At 42.7% G+C, this 17,612-nt stretch overlaps 1 protein-coding gene across 1 annotated transcript in view; it reads left to right on the top strand.

The window, feature by feature from the left end:
* LOC139415391 (armadillo repeat-containing protein 2-like) overlaps positions 1-17,586 on the top strand; it is a 33,607-nt gene extending 16,021 nt beyond the window's left edge. The window contains exons 15-18 of the mRNA XM_071163505.1: positions 3,187-3,300; positions 3,525-3,657; positions 16,716-16,885; positions 17,036-17,586. Of these exons, the coding sequence (XP_071019606.1) occupies positions 3,187-3,300; positions 3,525-3,657; positions 16,716-16,885; positions 17,036-17,163 (545 nt within the window). The 3' untranslated portion in view covers positions 17,164-17,586. The remainder of the gene's footprint in view (positions 1-3,186; positions 3,301-3,524; positions 3,658-16,715; positions 16,886-17,035) is intronic.
* Positions 17,587-17,612: the final 26 nt, after the last annotated feature.

The raw sequence follows: 17,612 nt of genomic DNA, 5'->3' as shown, positions 1-17,612 counted from the left end.
AAATATATTTAAACTCAGTTTTTCACAATTCCTGACATTTAATTCTAGTAAAAATTCCCTTTCTTAGGTCAGTTAGGATCACCACTTTATTTTAGGACTGTGAAATGTCAGAATAGTAGTAGAGAGAATGATTTATTTCAGCTTTTATTTCTTTCATCACATTCCCAGTGGGTCAGAAGTTTATATACACTCATTTAGTTTTTGGTAGCATTGCCTTTAAAATGTTTAACTTGGGTCAAACATTTCGGGCAGCCTTCCACAAGCTTCCCACAATAAGTTGAATTTTGGCCCATTCCTCCTGACAGAGCTGGTGTAACTGAGTCAGGTTTGTAGGCCTCCTTGCTCGCACACGCTTTTTCAGTTCTGCCCACAAATGTTCTATAGGATGAGGTCAGGGCTTTGTGATGGCCACTCCAATACCTGAACTTTGTTGTCCTTAAGCCATTTTGCCACAACTTTGGAAGTATGCTTGGGGTCGTTGTCCATTTGGAAGACCCATTAGCGACCAAGCTTTAACTTCCTGACTGATGTCTTGAGATGTTGCTTCAATATATCCACATAATTTCCCTTCCTTGTGATGCCATCTATTTTGTGAAGTGCACCAGTCCTTTCTGCAGCAAAGCACCCCCACAATATGATGCTGCCCCCCCATGCTTCATGGTTGGGATGGTGTTCTTTGGCTTGCAAGCCTACCCCTTTTTCCTCCAAACATAACGAAAGTCATTATGGCCTAACAGTTCTATTTTTGTTTCACCAGACCAGAGGACATTTCTCCAAAAAGTACGATCTTTGTCCCCATGTGCAGTTGCAAACCGTAGTCTGGCTTTTTTATGGCGGTTTTGGAGCAGTGGCTTCTTCCTTGTTGAGCGGCCTTTCAGGTTATGTCGATATAGGATTCGTTTTACTGTGGATATAGATGCTTTTGTACACGTTTCCTCCAGCATCTTCACAAGGTCCTTTGCTGTTGTTCTGGGATTGATTGCACTTTTCGCACCAAAGACAGTGTCCTTCCGGTATGATGGCTGCGTGGTCCCTTGGTGTTCATACATGTGTACTATTGTTTGTACAGATGAACATGGTACCTTCAGGCGTTTGGAAATTGCTCCCAAGGATGAACTAGACTTCTGGAGGTCTACATTTATTTTCTGAGAACTTGGCTTATTCCTTTTGATTTTCCCATGATGTCAAGCAAAGAGGCACTGAGTTTTGAAGGTAGACCTTGAAATACATCTCCAATTGAATCAAATGATGTCAATTAGCCTAACAGAAGCTTCTAAAGCCATGACATCTTTTCTGAAATTTTCCAAGCTGTTTAAAGGCACAGTCAATTTAGTGTATGTAAACTTCTTTCTTACCCACTGGAATTGTGATACAGTGAAATAATCTGTATGTAAACAGTTGTTGGAAAAATTACTTGTGTCATGCACAAAGTAGATGTCCTAACCTACTTGCCAAAACTATAGTTTGTTGAGTGGTTGAAAAAATGAGTTTTAATGACTCCAACCTAAGTGAACTTCTGACTTCAACTGTATATACAGTGGGGCAAAAAAGTATTTAGTCAGCCACCAATTGTGCAAGTTCTCCACTTAAAAAGATGAGAGAGGCCTGTCATTTTCATCATAGGTACACTTCAACTATGACAGACAAAATGAGAAAAAAAAATCCAGAAAATCACATTGAAGGATTTTTAATGAATTTATTTGCAAATTATGGAGGAAAATAAGTATTTGGTCACCTACAAAAAAGCAAGATTTCTGGCTCTCACAGACCTGTAACTTCTTCTTTAAGAGGCTCCTCTGTCCTCCACTCGTTACCTGTATTAATGGCACCTGTTTGAACTTGTTATCAGTATAAAAGACACCTGTCCACAACCTCAAACAGTCACACTCCAAACTCCACTATGGCCAAGACCAAAGAGCTGTCAAAGGACACCAGAAATAAAATTGTAGACCTGCACCAGGCTGGGAAGACTGAATCTGCAAAAGGTAAGCAGCTTGGTTTGAAGAAATCAACTGTGGGAACAATTATTAGGAAATGGTAGACATACAAGACCACTGATAATCTCCCTCGATCTGGGGCTTCACGCAAGATCTCACCCCGTGGGGTCAAAAATCCCAGAACCACACGGGGGGACCTAGTGAATGACCTGCAGAGAGCTGGGACCAAAGTCTACCATCAGTAACACACTACGCCGCCAGGGACTCGAATCTTGCAGTGCCAGACGTGTCCCCCTGCTTAAGCCAGTACATGTCCAGGCCCGTCTGAAGTTTGCTAGAGAGCATTTGGATGATCCAGAAGAAGATTGGGAGAATGTCATATGGTTCGATGAAACCAAAATATAACTTTTTGGTAAAAAACTGTGAAGCATGGGGGTGAAAACATCATGCTTTGGGGCTGTTTTTCTGCAAAGGGACCAGGACGACTGATCCGTGTAAAGGAAAGAATGAATGGGGCCATGTATCGTGAGATTTTGAGTGAAAACCTCCTTCCATCAGCAAGGGCATTGGAGATGAAACGTCGCCCGGGCAACACCGCCCGGGCAACAAAGGAGTGGCTTCGTAAGAAGCATTTCAAGGTCCTGGAGTGGCCTAGCCAGTCTCCAGATCTCAACCCCATAGAAAATCTTTGGAGGGAGCTGAAAGTCTGTGTTGCCCAGCAACAGCCCCAAAACATCACTGCTCTAGAGGATATCTGCATGGAGGAATGGGCCAAAATACCAGCAACAGTGTGTGAAAACCTTGTGAAGACTTACAGAAAACGTTTGACCTCTGTTATATACCCTTTGTTGGCAATGACAAAGTATTGAGAAACTTTTGTTATTGACCAAATACTTATTTTCCACCATAATTTGCAAATTAAATTCATAATAAATCCTACAATGTGATTTTCTGGATTTTTTTTTCTCATTTTGTCCGTCAAAGTTGAAGTGTACCTATGATGAAAATTACAGGCCTCTCTCATCTTTTTAAGTGGGAGAACTTGCACAATTGGTGGCTGACTAAATGCTTTTTTTGCCCCACTGTGTGTGTGTGAGGCTGTTTTTGTGTATGCTAGGCCTAAGTGTTTGTGTGGCTGTGGTGTCTCTTTTATATTTGCTGTCTCACTCCCTTTCTCTCTCCCTCCCCCCCGCTCTTCTCCATTCCTCTCCATCCCCCCCGCTCTTTCTCCATTCCTCTCTCTCTCTAGTGTTGTTGAAGCTGCTCCTCAGCTCCAGTATTGATGGGATGCTGGAGGCCACGTGTGTGTTTGGCAACCTCACCCAGTCCAGGGAGGTTTGTGACTTCATCATACAAAACAACGGTGTGTATATGCGTACACACACACACAGTGGAGTGAAATGGGGATATGTGTCATGCTCTATTGACGCCTGTTAGACAAAATAAAGGTTGTGCTTTAGGTATTGTATTCTGTGAATGCACACGCATGAAATAGAAACCTTTTTTCCCAGATAAACACTGACTCAAAAGCCTCACCTGTGTTGTACCCCAACCCCTCTTAACCTCTTCTCTCCCTGTCTCCCCCAGTGCACCAGTTTATGGTGACTCTGTTGGACTCTAAGAGCCCAGAGGTATGTTTCTCAGCCTGTGGGGTCCTCACTAACCTGGCCCTGAACCCCCCCAGCAGAACCACCCTCACACAGGAGGGAGCACACACCAAGTAAGGAGCACACACAGGAACTAGGAATGATATTAAGGTACTGTATGTGGTCATTTTACTAGTTCTTAACCCCAGTACCACCTTTATGGTGCTAAAACATGTTAATTAAGACCTGGTGCTTTTAAGACTCACAGCGTAGGCTACTTTACTTGATCTACTAACCTCTTTTTTTTTTATTTTATTATGTTAATTGAGCTTATTGAGATTTTTATACATGCAAACATTTGATAGAATATCTGTTGTAAGAGCCTCCCGAGTGGCGCAGGCATTGCATTGTGGTGTTTTGACTTCACTCCAGCCTGGGGTTCGATTCGGTCATTACCGGCCGTGATCGGGAGTCCCATAGGGCTGTGTACAATTGGCCCAGCGTCGTCGTCTGGGTTAGGGGAGGGTTTGGCCAGGGGGCTCATTGCGCTCTAGCGACTCCTTGCAGCGGGCCGGGCGCCTGCAGGCTGACTTTGGTCGTCAGTTGACCTTCGCCTCTCGCTCTCTCGACAGAAACACTGTTGGGCAGTTGCAGCGACGAGATAAGATCATAATCACGAAATTGGGGAGAAAAAAATAAATAATATAGTACCAGTCAAGTGTGGACTAGGGTTGCAAAGGGCTGGAAACTTTCCAGTTAATTTTCCATGGGAAGTTAAGCCCTGGAATTTTGCTAAAATGCATCAAAAAAGTTAGCTTATGACAGTGAACCTTTTTTTGTGGGATTACACGTAAGTCAATTCTAGGTCTTGTGGCATATTTTGGTTAAACTATACACAATTCAATGGAATTGCAACAACCTTCTGCATGCACAGTGCATTCTTCCATCACATGTTCAGTGCACCTTTCCATCACATGTACAGCTGATTCTCAAGATCTTGCACACTAATGAGATGCTATTGAGCCCACACTACTACACTGTCTGAGGACTACATCCTTTCTGGTAAGTTTTGATTACAATACTGGGTGGGGTGAATATATTTTATATGACAACGAGCCATCCCAAACAAGGTTGGAAAGTGACAATGAAGAATAGGCCTGTCTGTTCAAGAGGTGGATATTGAGGAGGTCCAGGGAGAAGACATGGAAGCCTGAGAGGAAGACAACCAAAGCTTTAGTTTCTAGACAATCATTTTACAGATGTATGTTGAAAATGTTTTTGGGAGATGTGATGGATCATTCAATATTCCCTTTCTTTTGTTGTTCAGTGAAATCATCCCATGTGATGAGTCAACTCACTTAATTAAAGTTCAATTTGTAACTAAATAGTTATTTCTATTGGAAAGATTTAATCATTTGCGATTATCTCTACTTATGATAAGGTAAACGGTTTATGTTTCTGTCTCCATATGATATGGTAAATATATCTAATGCAAAAAACATCCAAGGTGCCTTGCGAAAGTACTCATCCCCTTGGTGTATTCCCTATTTTGCTGCATTACAACCTGTAATTTAAATGAATTTTGATTTAGATTTCATGTAATGGACATACACAAAATAGTCCATATTGGTGAAGTGAAACAAAAAAATTACTTGTTTCAAAAAAATTCAAAAACATTTTTTGAAGTGGTACGTGCATATGTATTCACCCCTTTGCTATGAAGCCCCTAAATAGGATCTGGTGCAACCAATTACCTTCAGAAGTTAAATAAAGTCCCCCTGTGTGCAATCTAAGTGTCACATGATCTGTCGCATGTCCTGTTCTGAAAGGCCCCAGAGTCTGAAACACCGCTAAGCAAGTGGCACCATGAAGACCAAGGAGCTCTCCAAACAGGTCAGAGACAAAGTTGTGGAGAAATACAGATCAGGGTTGGGATATTAAAAAAAATATCAGAAACTTTGAACATCCCATGGAGCACCATTAAATCCATGATTAAAAAATGTAAAGAATATGGCACCACAACAAACCTGCCATGAGAGGGCCACCCACCAAAACTCACGGACCAGGCAGGGGGGGGCATTAATCAGAGAGGCAACAAAGAGACCAAAGATAACCCTGAAGGAGCTGCAAATCTCCACAGCGGAGATTGGAGTATCTGTCCATAGGTCCACTTTAAGCCGTACACTCTACAGAGCTGGGCTTTACATAAGAGTGGCCAGAAAAAAAGCCATTGCTTAAAGAAAAAAATAAGTGGTATGACTTAAAGTTTGCTGTACACCAGTGGAACCCATCCAACTTGAAGGAGCTGGAGCAGTTTTGCCTTGAAGAATGGGCAAAACTCCCAGTGGCTAGATGTGCCAAGCTTATAGAGACACACCCCAAGAGACTTGCATCTGTAATTGCTGCAAAAGGTGGTTCTACACAGTATTGACTTTGGGGCGGGGGGTTATGAATAGTTATGCACTCTCAAGTTTTCTGTTTTTTTTTTGTTATTTCTTCTTTGTTTCACAATTAATAAATATTTTGCATCTTCAAAGTGGTAAATCAAATGTCAGGGCTTTGTGATGCCACAATTTTGGAAGTATGCTTGGGGTCATTGTCCATTTGGAAGACCCATTTGCGACCATGTTGTGTAAATCAAATGATACAAACGCCCCAAAAATCCATTTTAATTCAACGTAAGGCAACAAAATAGGAAAAATGCCAAAGGGGTGAATACTTTTGCAAGCCACTGTACATTTAAATGGTTAATATTAATTTGCATATACAGTTGAAGTCGGAAGTGTACATACACCTTAGCAAAATACATTTAAACTCAGTTTTTCACAATTCCGGACTTTTAATCCTAGTAAAACTTCCCTTTCTTAGGTCAGTTAAGATCACCACTATATTTTAGGAATGTGAAATGTCAGAATAATAGTAGAGAGTGATTTATTTCAGCTTTTTTCTTTCATCACTTTCCCAGTGGGTACGAAGTTTACATACGCTCAATTAGTATTTGGTAGCATTGCCTTTAAATTGTTTAACTTGGGTCAAACGTTTTGGGTAGCCTTCCACAAGCTTTCCACAATAAGTTGGGTGAATTTTGGCCCATTCCTCCTGACAGAGCTGGTGTAATTGAGTCAGGTTTGTTGGCCTCCTTGCTCGCACACGTTTTATTCAGTTCTGGCCAGACATTTTCTATGGGATTGAGGTCAGGGCTTTGTGATGGCCACTCCAATACCTTTGTTGTCCTTAAGCCATTTTGCCACAACTTTGGAAGTATGCTTGGGGTCATTGTCCATTTGGAAGACCCATTTGCGACCAAGCTTTAACTTCACTAGGGTAGGGGGCAGCATTCGGAATTTTGGATGAAAAGCGTGCCCAAATTAAACTGCCTGCTACTCAGGCCCAGAAGATAGGATATGCATATAATTAGTCGATAGAAAACACACTAAAGTTTCCAAAACTGTTAAAATAATGTCTGAGTATAACAGAACCGATATGGCAGGCGAAAACCCGAGGAAAATCCAACCAGGAAGTACTATTATTTTGAAAGGCTGTTTTTCCATTGAAAGCCTATCCACCATACAAAGACTTAGGACCCAGTGGCTTCCTCTACATGTGGCCAGTCTTTAGGCATTGTTTCAGGCTTTTACTCTGAAAAATGAGGGAGATACAGCACTTTCAATCAGTGGCCAGTGGAAATTTCCATTCATCAGCCATATGCCTGATCGGGAACACGCCTTTCTTGTTTCTCCTTTCCTATTGACGAAGCTTTTGTCCGGTTAAAATATTATTGATTTTTTATGACAAAAACAACCGTAGGATTGATTTTAAACATTGTACTTTTTAAAAACTTTTTGTCTGGACTTAGTGCACGCGCATTAAGCATTCGGATTACTGGACAAAATGCGCAACCAAAAAGGAGGTATTTGGTCATAAAGAGGGACATTATAGAACATAACAAACATTTATTGTCTAACATGAAGACCTGGGAGTGCCACCAGATGAAGATCATCAAAGGTAAGTGATTAATTGTAATGCTATTTATGACTTTTGTGACACTCTCCTTGGCTGGAAAATGGCTGTGTGGGTTTCTGTGGCTAGGTGCAGACCTAACATAATTGCAAAGTGTGCTTTCTCCGTAAAGCCTTTTTGAAATCTGACACAGCGGTTGCATTAAGGAGAAGTTTATGTTTATTCATATGTTTAACACTTGTATTGTTTATCAATGTTTATGATGAGTATTTCTGTAATTTGATGTCGCTCTCTGCACTTTCACCGGATGTTTGTTTGAGCCAATGCATTTCTGACCATAACTCCCCATTGTAAACAGATTTTTGGATATAAATATGAACTTTATCGAACAAAACATATGTATTGTGTAACATGAAGTCCTATGAGTGCCATCTGATGAAGATCATCAAAGGTTAGTGATTCATTTTATCTCTTTCTGCTTTTTGTGAGGTGCTTTTTTTTAGGTGCTGACCTAACATAATCGCATGGTGTGCTTTCGCAGTAAAGCCTTTTGAAATCGGACACTGTGGTTGGATTAACAAGAAGTTTATCTTTAAAATGGTGGATAATACTTGTATGTTTGAGGAATTTTAATTATGGGATTTCTGTTTTGAATTTGGCGCTCTGCAATTTCACTGGCTGTTGTCGAGGTAGCGTCCCACTTGTACCAGACAAGTTAACTTCCTGACTGATGTCTTGAGTTGTTGCTTCAATATATCCATGTAATTTTACCTCCTCATGAGCCATCTATTTTGTGAAGTGCACCAGTCCCTCCTGCAGCAAAGCACCCCCACAACATGATGCTGGCGCCCCGTGCTTCACGGTAGGGATGGTGTTCTTTGGCTTGCAAGCCTACCTCTTTTTCCTCCAAACATAACAAAAGTCATTATGGCCTAACAGTTCTATTTTTGTTTCACCAGACCAGAGGACATTTCTCCAAAAAGTACGATCTTTGTCCCCATGTGCAGTTGCAAACCGTAGTCTGGCTTTTTTATGGCGGTTTTGGAGCAGTGGCTTCTTCCTTGCTGAGCGGCCTTTCAGGTTATGTCGGTATAGGACTCGTTTTACTGTGGATACTGTATAGATGCTTTTGTACCTGTTTCCTCCAGCATCTTCACAAGGTCCTTTGCTGTTGTTCTGGGATTGATTGCACTTTTCGCACCAAAGACGGTCTCCTTCCTGAGCGGTATGATGGCTGCGTGGTCCCTTGGTGTTTATACTTGTGTACTATTGTTTGTACAGATGAATGTGGTACCTTCAGATGTTCGGGAAATTGCTCCCAAGGATGAACCAGACTTGTGGAGGTCTACATTTTTTTTCCTGAGGTCTTTGCTGATTTCTTTTGATTTTCCCATGATGTCAAGCAAAGAGGCACTGAGTTTGAAGGTAGGCCTTGCAATCAAATCAAATCAAATTTATTTATATAGCCCTTCGTACATCAGCTGATATCTCAAAGTGCTGTACAGAAACCCAGCCTAAAACCCCAAACAGCAAGCAATGCAGGTGTAGAAGCACGGTGGCTAGGAAAAACTCCCTAGAAAGGCCAAAACCTAGGAAGAAACCTAGAGAGGAACCAGGCTATGTGGGGTGGCCAGTCCTCTTCTGGCTGTGGAGATTATAACAAAACATGGTCAAGATGTTCAAATGTTCATAAATGACCAGCATGGTCGAATAATAATAAGGCAGAATAGTTGAAACTGGAGCAGCAGCACAGTCAGGTGGACTGGGGACAGCAAGGAGTCATCATGTCAGGTATTCCTGGGGCATGGTCCTATGGCTCAGGTCCTCCGAGAGAGAGAAAGAAAGAGAGAATTAGAGAGAGCATATGTGGGATGGCCAGTCCTCTTCTGGCTGTGCCGGGTGGAGATTATAACAGAACATGGCCAAGATGTTCAAATGTTCATAAATGACCAGCATGGTCGAATAATAATAAGGCAGAACAGTTGAAACTGGAGCAGCAGCACAGCCAGGTGGACTGGGGACAGCAAGGAGTCATCATGTCAGGTATTCCTGGGGCATGGTCCTATAGCTCAGGTCCTCCGAGAGAGAGAAAGAAAGAGAGAATTAGAGAGAGCATATGTGGGATGGCCAGTCCTCTTCTGGCTGTGCCGGGTGGAGATTATAACAGAACATGGCCAAGATGTTCAAATGTTCATAAATGACCAGCATGGTCGAATAATAATAAGGCAGAACAGTTGAAACTGGAGCAGCAGCACAGCCAGGTGGACTGGGGACAGCAAGGAGTCATCATGTCAGGTAGTCCTGGGGCATGGTCCTAGGGCTCAGGTCCTCCGAGAGAGAGAAAGAGAGAAGGAGAGAATTAGAGAACGCACACTTAGATTCACACAGGACACCGAATAGGACAGGAGAAGTACTCCAGATATAACAAACTGACCCTAGCCCCCCGACACATAAACTACTGCAGCATAAATACTGGAGGCTGAGACAGGAGGGGTCAGGAGACACTGTGGCCCCATCCGAGGACACCCCCGGACAGGGCCAAACAGGAAGGATATAACCCCACCCACTTTGCCAAAGCACAGCCCCCACAACACTAGAGGGATATCTTCAACCACCAACTTACCATCCTGAGACAAGGCTGAGTATAGCCCACAAAGACCTCCGCCACGGCACAACCCAAGGGGGGGGGGGGCGCCAACCCAGACAGGATGACCACATCAGTGACTCAACCCACTCAGGTGACGCACCCCCTCCAGGGACGGCATGAGAGAGCCCCAGTAAAGCCAGTGACTCAGCCCCTGTAATAGGGTTAGAGGCAGAGAATCCCAGTGGAAAGAGGGGAACCGGCCAGGCAGAGACAGCAAGGGCGGTTCGTTGCTCCAGAGCCTTTCCGTTCACCCTCCCACTCCTGGGCCAGACTACACTCAATCATATGACCCACTGAAGAGATGAGTCTTCAGTAGAGACTTAAAGGTTGAGACCGAGTTTGCGTCTCTGACATGGGTAGGCAGACCGTTCCATAAAAATGGAGCTCTATAGGAGAAAGCCCTGCCTCCAGCTGTTTGCTTAAAAATTCTAGGGACAATTAGGAGGCCTGCGTCTTGTGACCGTAGCGTACGTGTAGGTATGTACGGCAGGACCAAATCAGAGAGATAGGTAGGAGCAAGCCCATGTAATGCTTTGTAGGTTAGCAGTAAAACCTTGAAATCAGCCCTTGCTTTGACAGGAAGCCAGTGTAGAGAGGCTAGCACTGGAGTAATATGATCAAATTTTTTGGTTCTAGTCAGGATTCTAGCAGCCGTATTTAGCACTAACTGAAGTTTATTTAGTGCTTTATCCGGGTAGCCGGAAAGTAGAGCATTGCAGTAGTCTAACCTGGAAGTGACAAAAGCATGGATTAATTTTTCTGCATCATTTTTGGACAGAAAGTTTCTGATTTTTGCAATGTTACGTAGATGGAAAAAAGCTGTCCTTGAAATGGTCTTGATATGTTCTTCAAAAGAGAGATCAGGGTCCAGAGTAATGCCGAGGTCCTTCACAGTTTTATTTGAGACGACTGTACAACCATTAAGATTAATTGTCAGATTCAACAGAAGATCTCTTTGTTTCTTGGGACCTAGAACAAGCATCTCTGTTTTGTCCGAGTTTAAAAGTAGAAAGTTTGCAGCCATCCACTTCCTTATGTCTGAAACACATTCTTCTAGCAAGGGCAATTTTGGGGCTTCACCATGTTTAATTGAAATGTACAGCTGTGTGTCATCCGCATAGCAGTGAAAGTTAACATTATGTTTTCGAATGACATCCCCAAGAGGTAAAATATATAGTGAAAACAATAGTGGTCCTAAAACGGAACCTTGAGGAACACCGAAATTTACAGTTGATTTGTCAGAGGACAAACCATTCACAGAGACAAACTGATATCTTTCCGACAGATAAGATCTAAACCAGGCCAGAACTTGTCCGTGTAGACCAATTTGGGTTTCCAATCTCTCCAAAAGAATGTGGTGATTGATGGTATCAAAAGCAGCACTAAGGTCTAGGAGCACGAGGACAGATGCAGAGCCTCGGTCCGATGCCATTAAAATGTCATTTACCACCTTCACAAGTGCCGTCTCAGTGCTATGATGGGGTCTAAAACCAGACTGAAGCATTTCGTATACATTGTTTGTCTTCAGGAAGGCAGTGAGTTGTTGCGCAACAGCCTTTTCTAAAATTTTTGAGAGGAATGGAAGATTCGATATAGGCCGATAGTTTTTTATATTTTCTGGGTCAAGGTTTGGCTTTTTCAAGAGAGGCTTTATTACTGCCACTTTTAGTGAGTTTGGTACACATCCGGTGGATAGAGAGCCGTTTATTATGTTCAACATAGGAGGGCCAAGCACAGGAAGCAGCTCTTTCAGTAGTGTAGTTGGAATAGGGTCCAGTATGCAGCTTGAAGGTTTAGAGGCCATGATTATTTTCATCATTGTGTCAAGAGATATAGTACTAAAACACTTGAGCGTCTCTCTTGATCCTAGGTCCTGGCAGAGTTGTGCAGACTCAGGACAACTGAGCTTTGAAGGAATACGCAGATTTAAGGAGGAGTCCGTAATTTGCTTTCTAATAATCATAATCTTTTCCTCAAAGAAGTTCATGAATTTATCACTGCTAAAGTGAAAGTCATCCTCTCTTGGGGAATGCTGCTTTTTAGTTAGCTTTGCGACAGTATCAAAAAGGAATTTCGGATTGTTCTTATTTTCCTCAATTAAGTTAGAAAAATAGGATGATCGAGCAGCAGTAAGGGCTCTTCGGTACTGCACAGTACTGTCTTTCCAAGCTAGTCGGAAGACTTCCAGTTTGGTGTGGCGCCATTTCCGTTCCAATTTTCTGGAAGCTTGCTTCAGAGCTCGGGTATTTTCTGTGTACCAGGGAGCTAGTTTCTTATGAGAAATGTTTTTAGTTTTTAGGGGTGCAACTGCATCTAGGGTATTGCGCAAGGTTAAGTTGAGTTCCTCAGTTAGGTGGTTAACTGATTTTTGTCCTCTGGCGTCCTTGGGTAGACAGAGGGAATCTGGAAGGACATCAAGGAATCTTTGTGTGTCTGTGAATTTATAGCACGACTTTTGATGATCCTTGGTTGGGGTCTGAGCAGATTATTTGTTGCAATTGCAAACGTAATAAAATGGTGGTCCGATAGTCCAGGATTATGAGGAAAAACATTAAGATCCACAACATTTATTCCATGGGACAAAACTAGGTCCAGCGTATGACTGTGACAGTGAGTGGGTCCAGAGACATGTTGGACAAAACCCACTGAGTCGATGATGGCTCCGAAAGCCTTTTGGAGTGGGTCTGTGGACTTTTCCATGTGAATATTAAAGTCACCAAAGATTAGAATATTATCCGCTATGACTACAAGGTCCGATAGGAATTCAGGGAACTCAGTGAGGAACGCTGTATATGGCCCAGGAGGCCTGTAAACAGTAGCTATAAAAAGTGATTGAGTAGGCTGCATAGATTTCATGACTAGAAGCTCAAAAGACGAAAACGTCATTTTTTTTTTTGTAAATTGAAATTTGCTATCGTAAATGTTAGCAACACCTCCGCCTTTGCGGGATGCACGGGGGAAATGGTCACTAGTGTAGCCAGGAGGTGAGGCCTCATTTAACACAGTAAATTCATCAGGCTTAAGCCATGTTTCAGTCAGGCCAATCACATCAAGATTATGATCAGTGATTAGTTCATTGACTATAATTGCCTTTGAAGTAAGGGATCTAACATTAAGTAGCCCTATTTTGAGATGTGAGGTATCATGATCTCTTTCAATAATGACAGGAATGGAGGTGGTCTTTATCCTAGTGAGATTGCTAAGGCGAACACCGCCATGTTTAGTTTTGCCCAACCCAGGTCGAGGCACAGACACGGTCTCAATGGTGATAGCTGAGCTGACTACACTGACTGTGCTAGTGGCAGACTCCACTATGCTGGCAGGCTGGCTAACAGCCTGCTGCCTGGCCTGCACCCTATTTCATTGTGGAGCTAGAGGAGTTAGAGCCCTGTCTATGTTGGTAGATAAAATGAGAGCACCCCTCCAGCTAGGATGGAGTCCGTCACTCCTCAGCAGGTCAGGCTTGGTCCTGTTTGTGGGTGAGTCCCAGAAAGAGGGCCAATTATCTACAAATTCTATCTTTTGGGAGGGGCAGAAAACAGTTTTCAACCAGCGATTGAGTTGTGAGACTCTGCTGTAGAGCTCATCACTCCCCCTAACTGGGAGGGGGCCAGAGACAATTACTCGATGCCGACACATCTTTCTAGCTGATTTACACGCAGAAGCTATGTTGCGCTTGGTGATCTCTGACTGTTTCATCCTAACATCGTTGGTGCTGACTTGGATAACAATATCTCTATACTCTCTACACTCGCCAGTTTTAGCTTTAGCCAGCACCATCTTCAGATTAGCCTTAACGTCGGTAGCCCTGCCCCCCGGTAAACAGTGTATGATCGCTGGATGATTCGTTTTAAGTCTAATACTGCGGGTAATGGAGTCGCCAATGACTAGAGTTTTCAATTTGTCAGAGCTAATGGTGGGAAGCTTCGGCGTCTCAGACCCCGTAACGGGAGGAGGAGAGACCAGAGAAGACTCGGCCTCTGACTCCGACCCGCTGCTTAATGGGGAAAACCGGTTGAAAGTTTCTGTCGGCTGAATGAGCGACACCGGTTGAGCGTTCCTACAGCATTTCCTTCCAGAAACCGTGAGAAAGTTGTCCGGCTGCGGGGACTGTGCCAGGGGATTTATACTACTATCTGTACTTACTGGTGGCACAGACGCGGTTTCATCCTTTCCTACACTGAAATTACCCTTGCCTAGCGATTGCGTCTGAAGCTGGGCTTGTAGCACAGCTATCCTCGCCGTAAGGCGAGTACAGCGACTGCAATTATAAGGCATCATGTTAATGTTACTACTTAGCTTCGGCTGTTGGAGGTCCTGACGAACCGTGTCCAGATAAAGCGTCCGGAGTGAAAAAGTTGGGTAGGAAAAAACAAAAATATAAACGGTAATTAAAAAGTAAAAACCGTAAATTTGTCAGGTAGCAAAACAGGTTGGCAACAAAACGCACAGCAACTCAAAAACAAGTCTGCAAGTCGTGACCGGAAATGACTCAGTGGACTCCCTTTGAGATGCACCAATACATCCACAGGTACACCTCCAATTGCCTCAGTCTAATTGAAATCATCTATCAGAAGCTTCTAAATCCATGACATCATATTCTGGAATTTTCCAATCTGTTTAAAGGCACTGTCAATTTACTGTATCTAAACTTCTGACCCACTGGAAATATGATACAGTGAAATAATCTGTCTGTAAACAATTGTTGGGAAAATGACTTGTGTCATGCACAAAGTAGATGTCCTAACCAACTTGCCAAAACTATAGTTTGTTAACAAGACATTTGTGGAGTGGTTGAAACACTTAGTTTGGAGTCATTAAAACTAATTAATGTTAACTTCCGACTTCAACTGTATTTCCGTTAATTACCATATATTCCTGTTAATTCCCACGGAAAGTTTCCACCTCTGAATATTCCCCAACATGTGCAACCCTAGTGTGGACACACCTATTCATTCAAGGGTTTTTCTTTATTTTTGCTATTTTCTACGTTGTATAATAATAGTGAAAGACAGCAAAACCATGAAATAATCATGTAGTAACCAAATAAGTGTTAAACAAATCAAAATGTATTTTATATATGAGATTCTTCAAAGTAGCCAACCTTGGCCTTGATGACAGCTTTTCACATTCTTGGCATTCTCTCAACCAGCTTCATGAGGTAGTCACCTGGAATGTTTTTCCAACAGTCTTGAAGGAATTCCCACATATGCTGAGAACTCGTTGGCTGCTTTTCCTTCACTATGTGATCCAACTCATCCCAAATCATCTCAATTGGGTTGAGGTCAGGTGATTGTGGAGGCCAGGTCATCTGATGCAGCACTCCATCACTCCCCTTCTTGGTCAAATAGCCCTTATATAGCCTGGAGGTATATTTTGGGTCCTGTTGAAAAACAAATGATAGTCCCACTAAATGCAAACCAGATGGGATGGCGTATCGATGCAGATTGCTGTGGAAGCGATGCTGGTTAAGTGTGCATTGAATTCTAAATAAATTACAAGACAGTGTCACCAGCAAAGCATCCCCACACCATCACACCACCTGCTTCACGGTGGGAACCACACATGGGGAGATCATCCGTTCACCTACTCTGCATTTCACAAAGACTCGGTTGGAACCAAAAATCTCAAATTTGGACTCAGACCAAAGGACAGATTTCCACTGATCTAAAGTCCACTGCTTGTGTGTCTTGGCCCAAGCAAGACTCTCTATCTTATTGGTGTCCTTTAGTAGTGGTTTCTTTGCAGCAATTCGACCATGAAGGCCTGATTCACGCAGTCTCCTCTGAACAGTTGATGTTGAGATGTGTCTGTTACTTCAACTCTGTGAAGCATTTATTTGGACTGCAATCTGAGATGTAGTTAATTGACGATTTCTGAGGATGGTAACTCTAATGAACTTATCCTCTGCAGTAGAGGTAACTTTAGGTTTTCCTTTCCTGTGGCGGTCCTCATGAGAGTCAGTTTCATCATAGCGCTTGATGGTTTTTGTGACCGCTTGAGGAAACTTTAAACTTTAGTTTTTGAAATGTTCCTGATTGGCTGACCTTCATGTCTTAAAGTAATGGACTGTCATTTCTCTTTGCTTATTTGAGCTGTTCTTGCCATAATATGGACTTAGCCATATTTGGTAAAAGACCATCTTCTGTATACTACTTTGTCACAACACAACTAATTTGCTCAAATGCATCAAGAAGGAAAGAAATTCTACAAATTAACTTTTAAGACACAAGAGTGTGCAAAGCTGTCATCAAGGCAAAGGGTGTCTACTTTGAAGAATCTCAAATATAAAATATATTTTGATTTGTTTAACACTTTTTTTTGGTTACTACATGATTTCATAGTTTTGATGTCTTCACTATTATTCTACAATGTAGAGAATAGTAAAAATAAAGAAAAACGAGTGGGTGTGTCCAAACTTTTGACTGGTACTGTATATCAGTTGTAGAGTGCTAAGCTCAAGACTCAGTCATCTTTAGCCGAAGAGCCTTACTACAGTAGCAGGGGCCAACCTTTAGGACCAGCTGCACTTAAGGATCATGTGACTTAAGTCTCACCCAGTCACGTATATGTGCGTGTGTGCAGGCTGGCAGACTGTCTGAGGGACTTTGGGCCAGTGGACTGGCAGCTGGCTGGCCTGGTGTGTCAGACCCTGTGGAACCTCACTGAGGAGGGGGGGATGGAGACAGGCGCCCCATCCACAATGAACAACCAGGAAAGAGAGGCACTGCTAGAGGTCCTAACACCATACCTAAGTAAGGATACCACACTACTACTGTAATGATTTACCGAAAGTGTCTTGAATAACCATCTTTAGTGTTTCTATGCTTCTGTAAACAGATACTTTGTTCAGTTTTTTTTTTTTTATGTTGAAGCATTTTGATTAAGCTCTTTCTATCTCTCAGACGAGGAGGACGCGCTGCAGTGGACCTCTGGTGACGACATGAGGGACTTCCACCGATTATGCTGGGAGTTGGAGTTCCTGCCTGTGGCTAAGAGGCTGAGGGACAGGATCCAGACTCAGACTGACTAACATGACTATCTTCTTACTCTGGTTGTCACGAATGGCGCCCTGTTACCTATATAGTGCACTGATTTTGACCAGGGTCCATAGACTCTGGTCTAAAGTAGTGCACTATATAACGAATAAGGTGCCATTTGAGATGCACCATGTCTCACTCCCTAGTGTGACCTCTTTGCAATGTCCTCTCCTTTCTCCTTGTTGTGCCTTGCTATACTGACACCTCTCTAAAGTCACTCTATGCTACTACCACTCTTCAGCTACTACCCCTCTCACTAATTCTATGAATAAGTATTTAGTTATAGGCTATAGGTCTAGATTTTTTCCTGGTTAAGTCACATAATCATGAAAAACTCCATGCCCATACCTATGACCTACTGAATGTCTACCTGACATGTATGACAAACTGTTTACACTTTAAATAACATAAATTATAATTTTGAGGTTGTCTTATGTATACT

Source organism: Oncorhynchus clarkii, chromosome 8, assembly GCF_045791955.1.
Source record: "Oncorhynchus clarkii lewisi isolate Uvic-CL-2024 chromosome 8, UVic_Ocla_1.0, whole genome shotgun sequence".
Lineage (NCBI taxonomy): Eukaryota > Metazoa > Chordata > Actinopteri > Salmoniformes > Salmonidae > Oncorhynchus > Oncorhynchus clarkii.
This window is presented reverse-complemented; position numbering and strand designations above follow the sequence as displayed.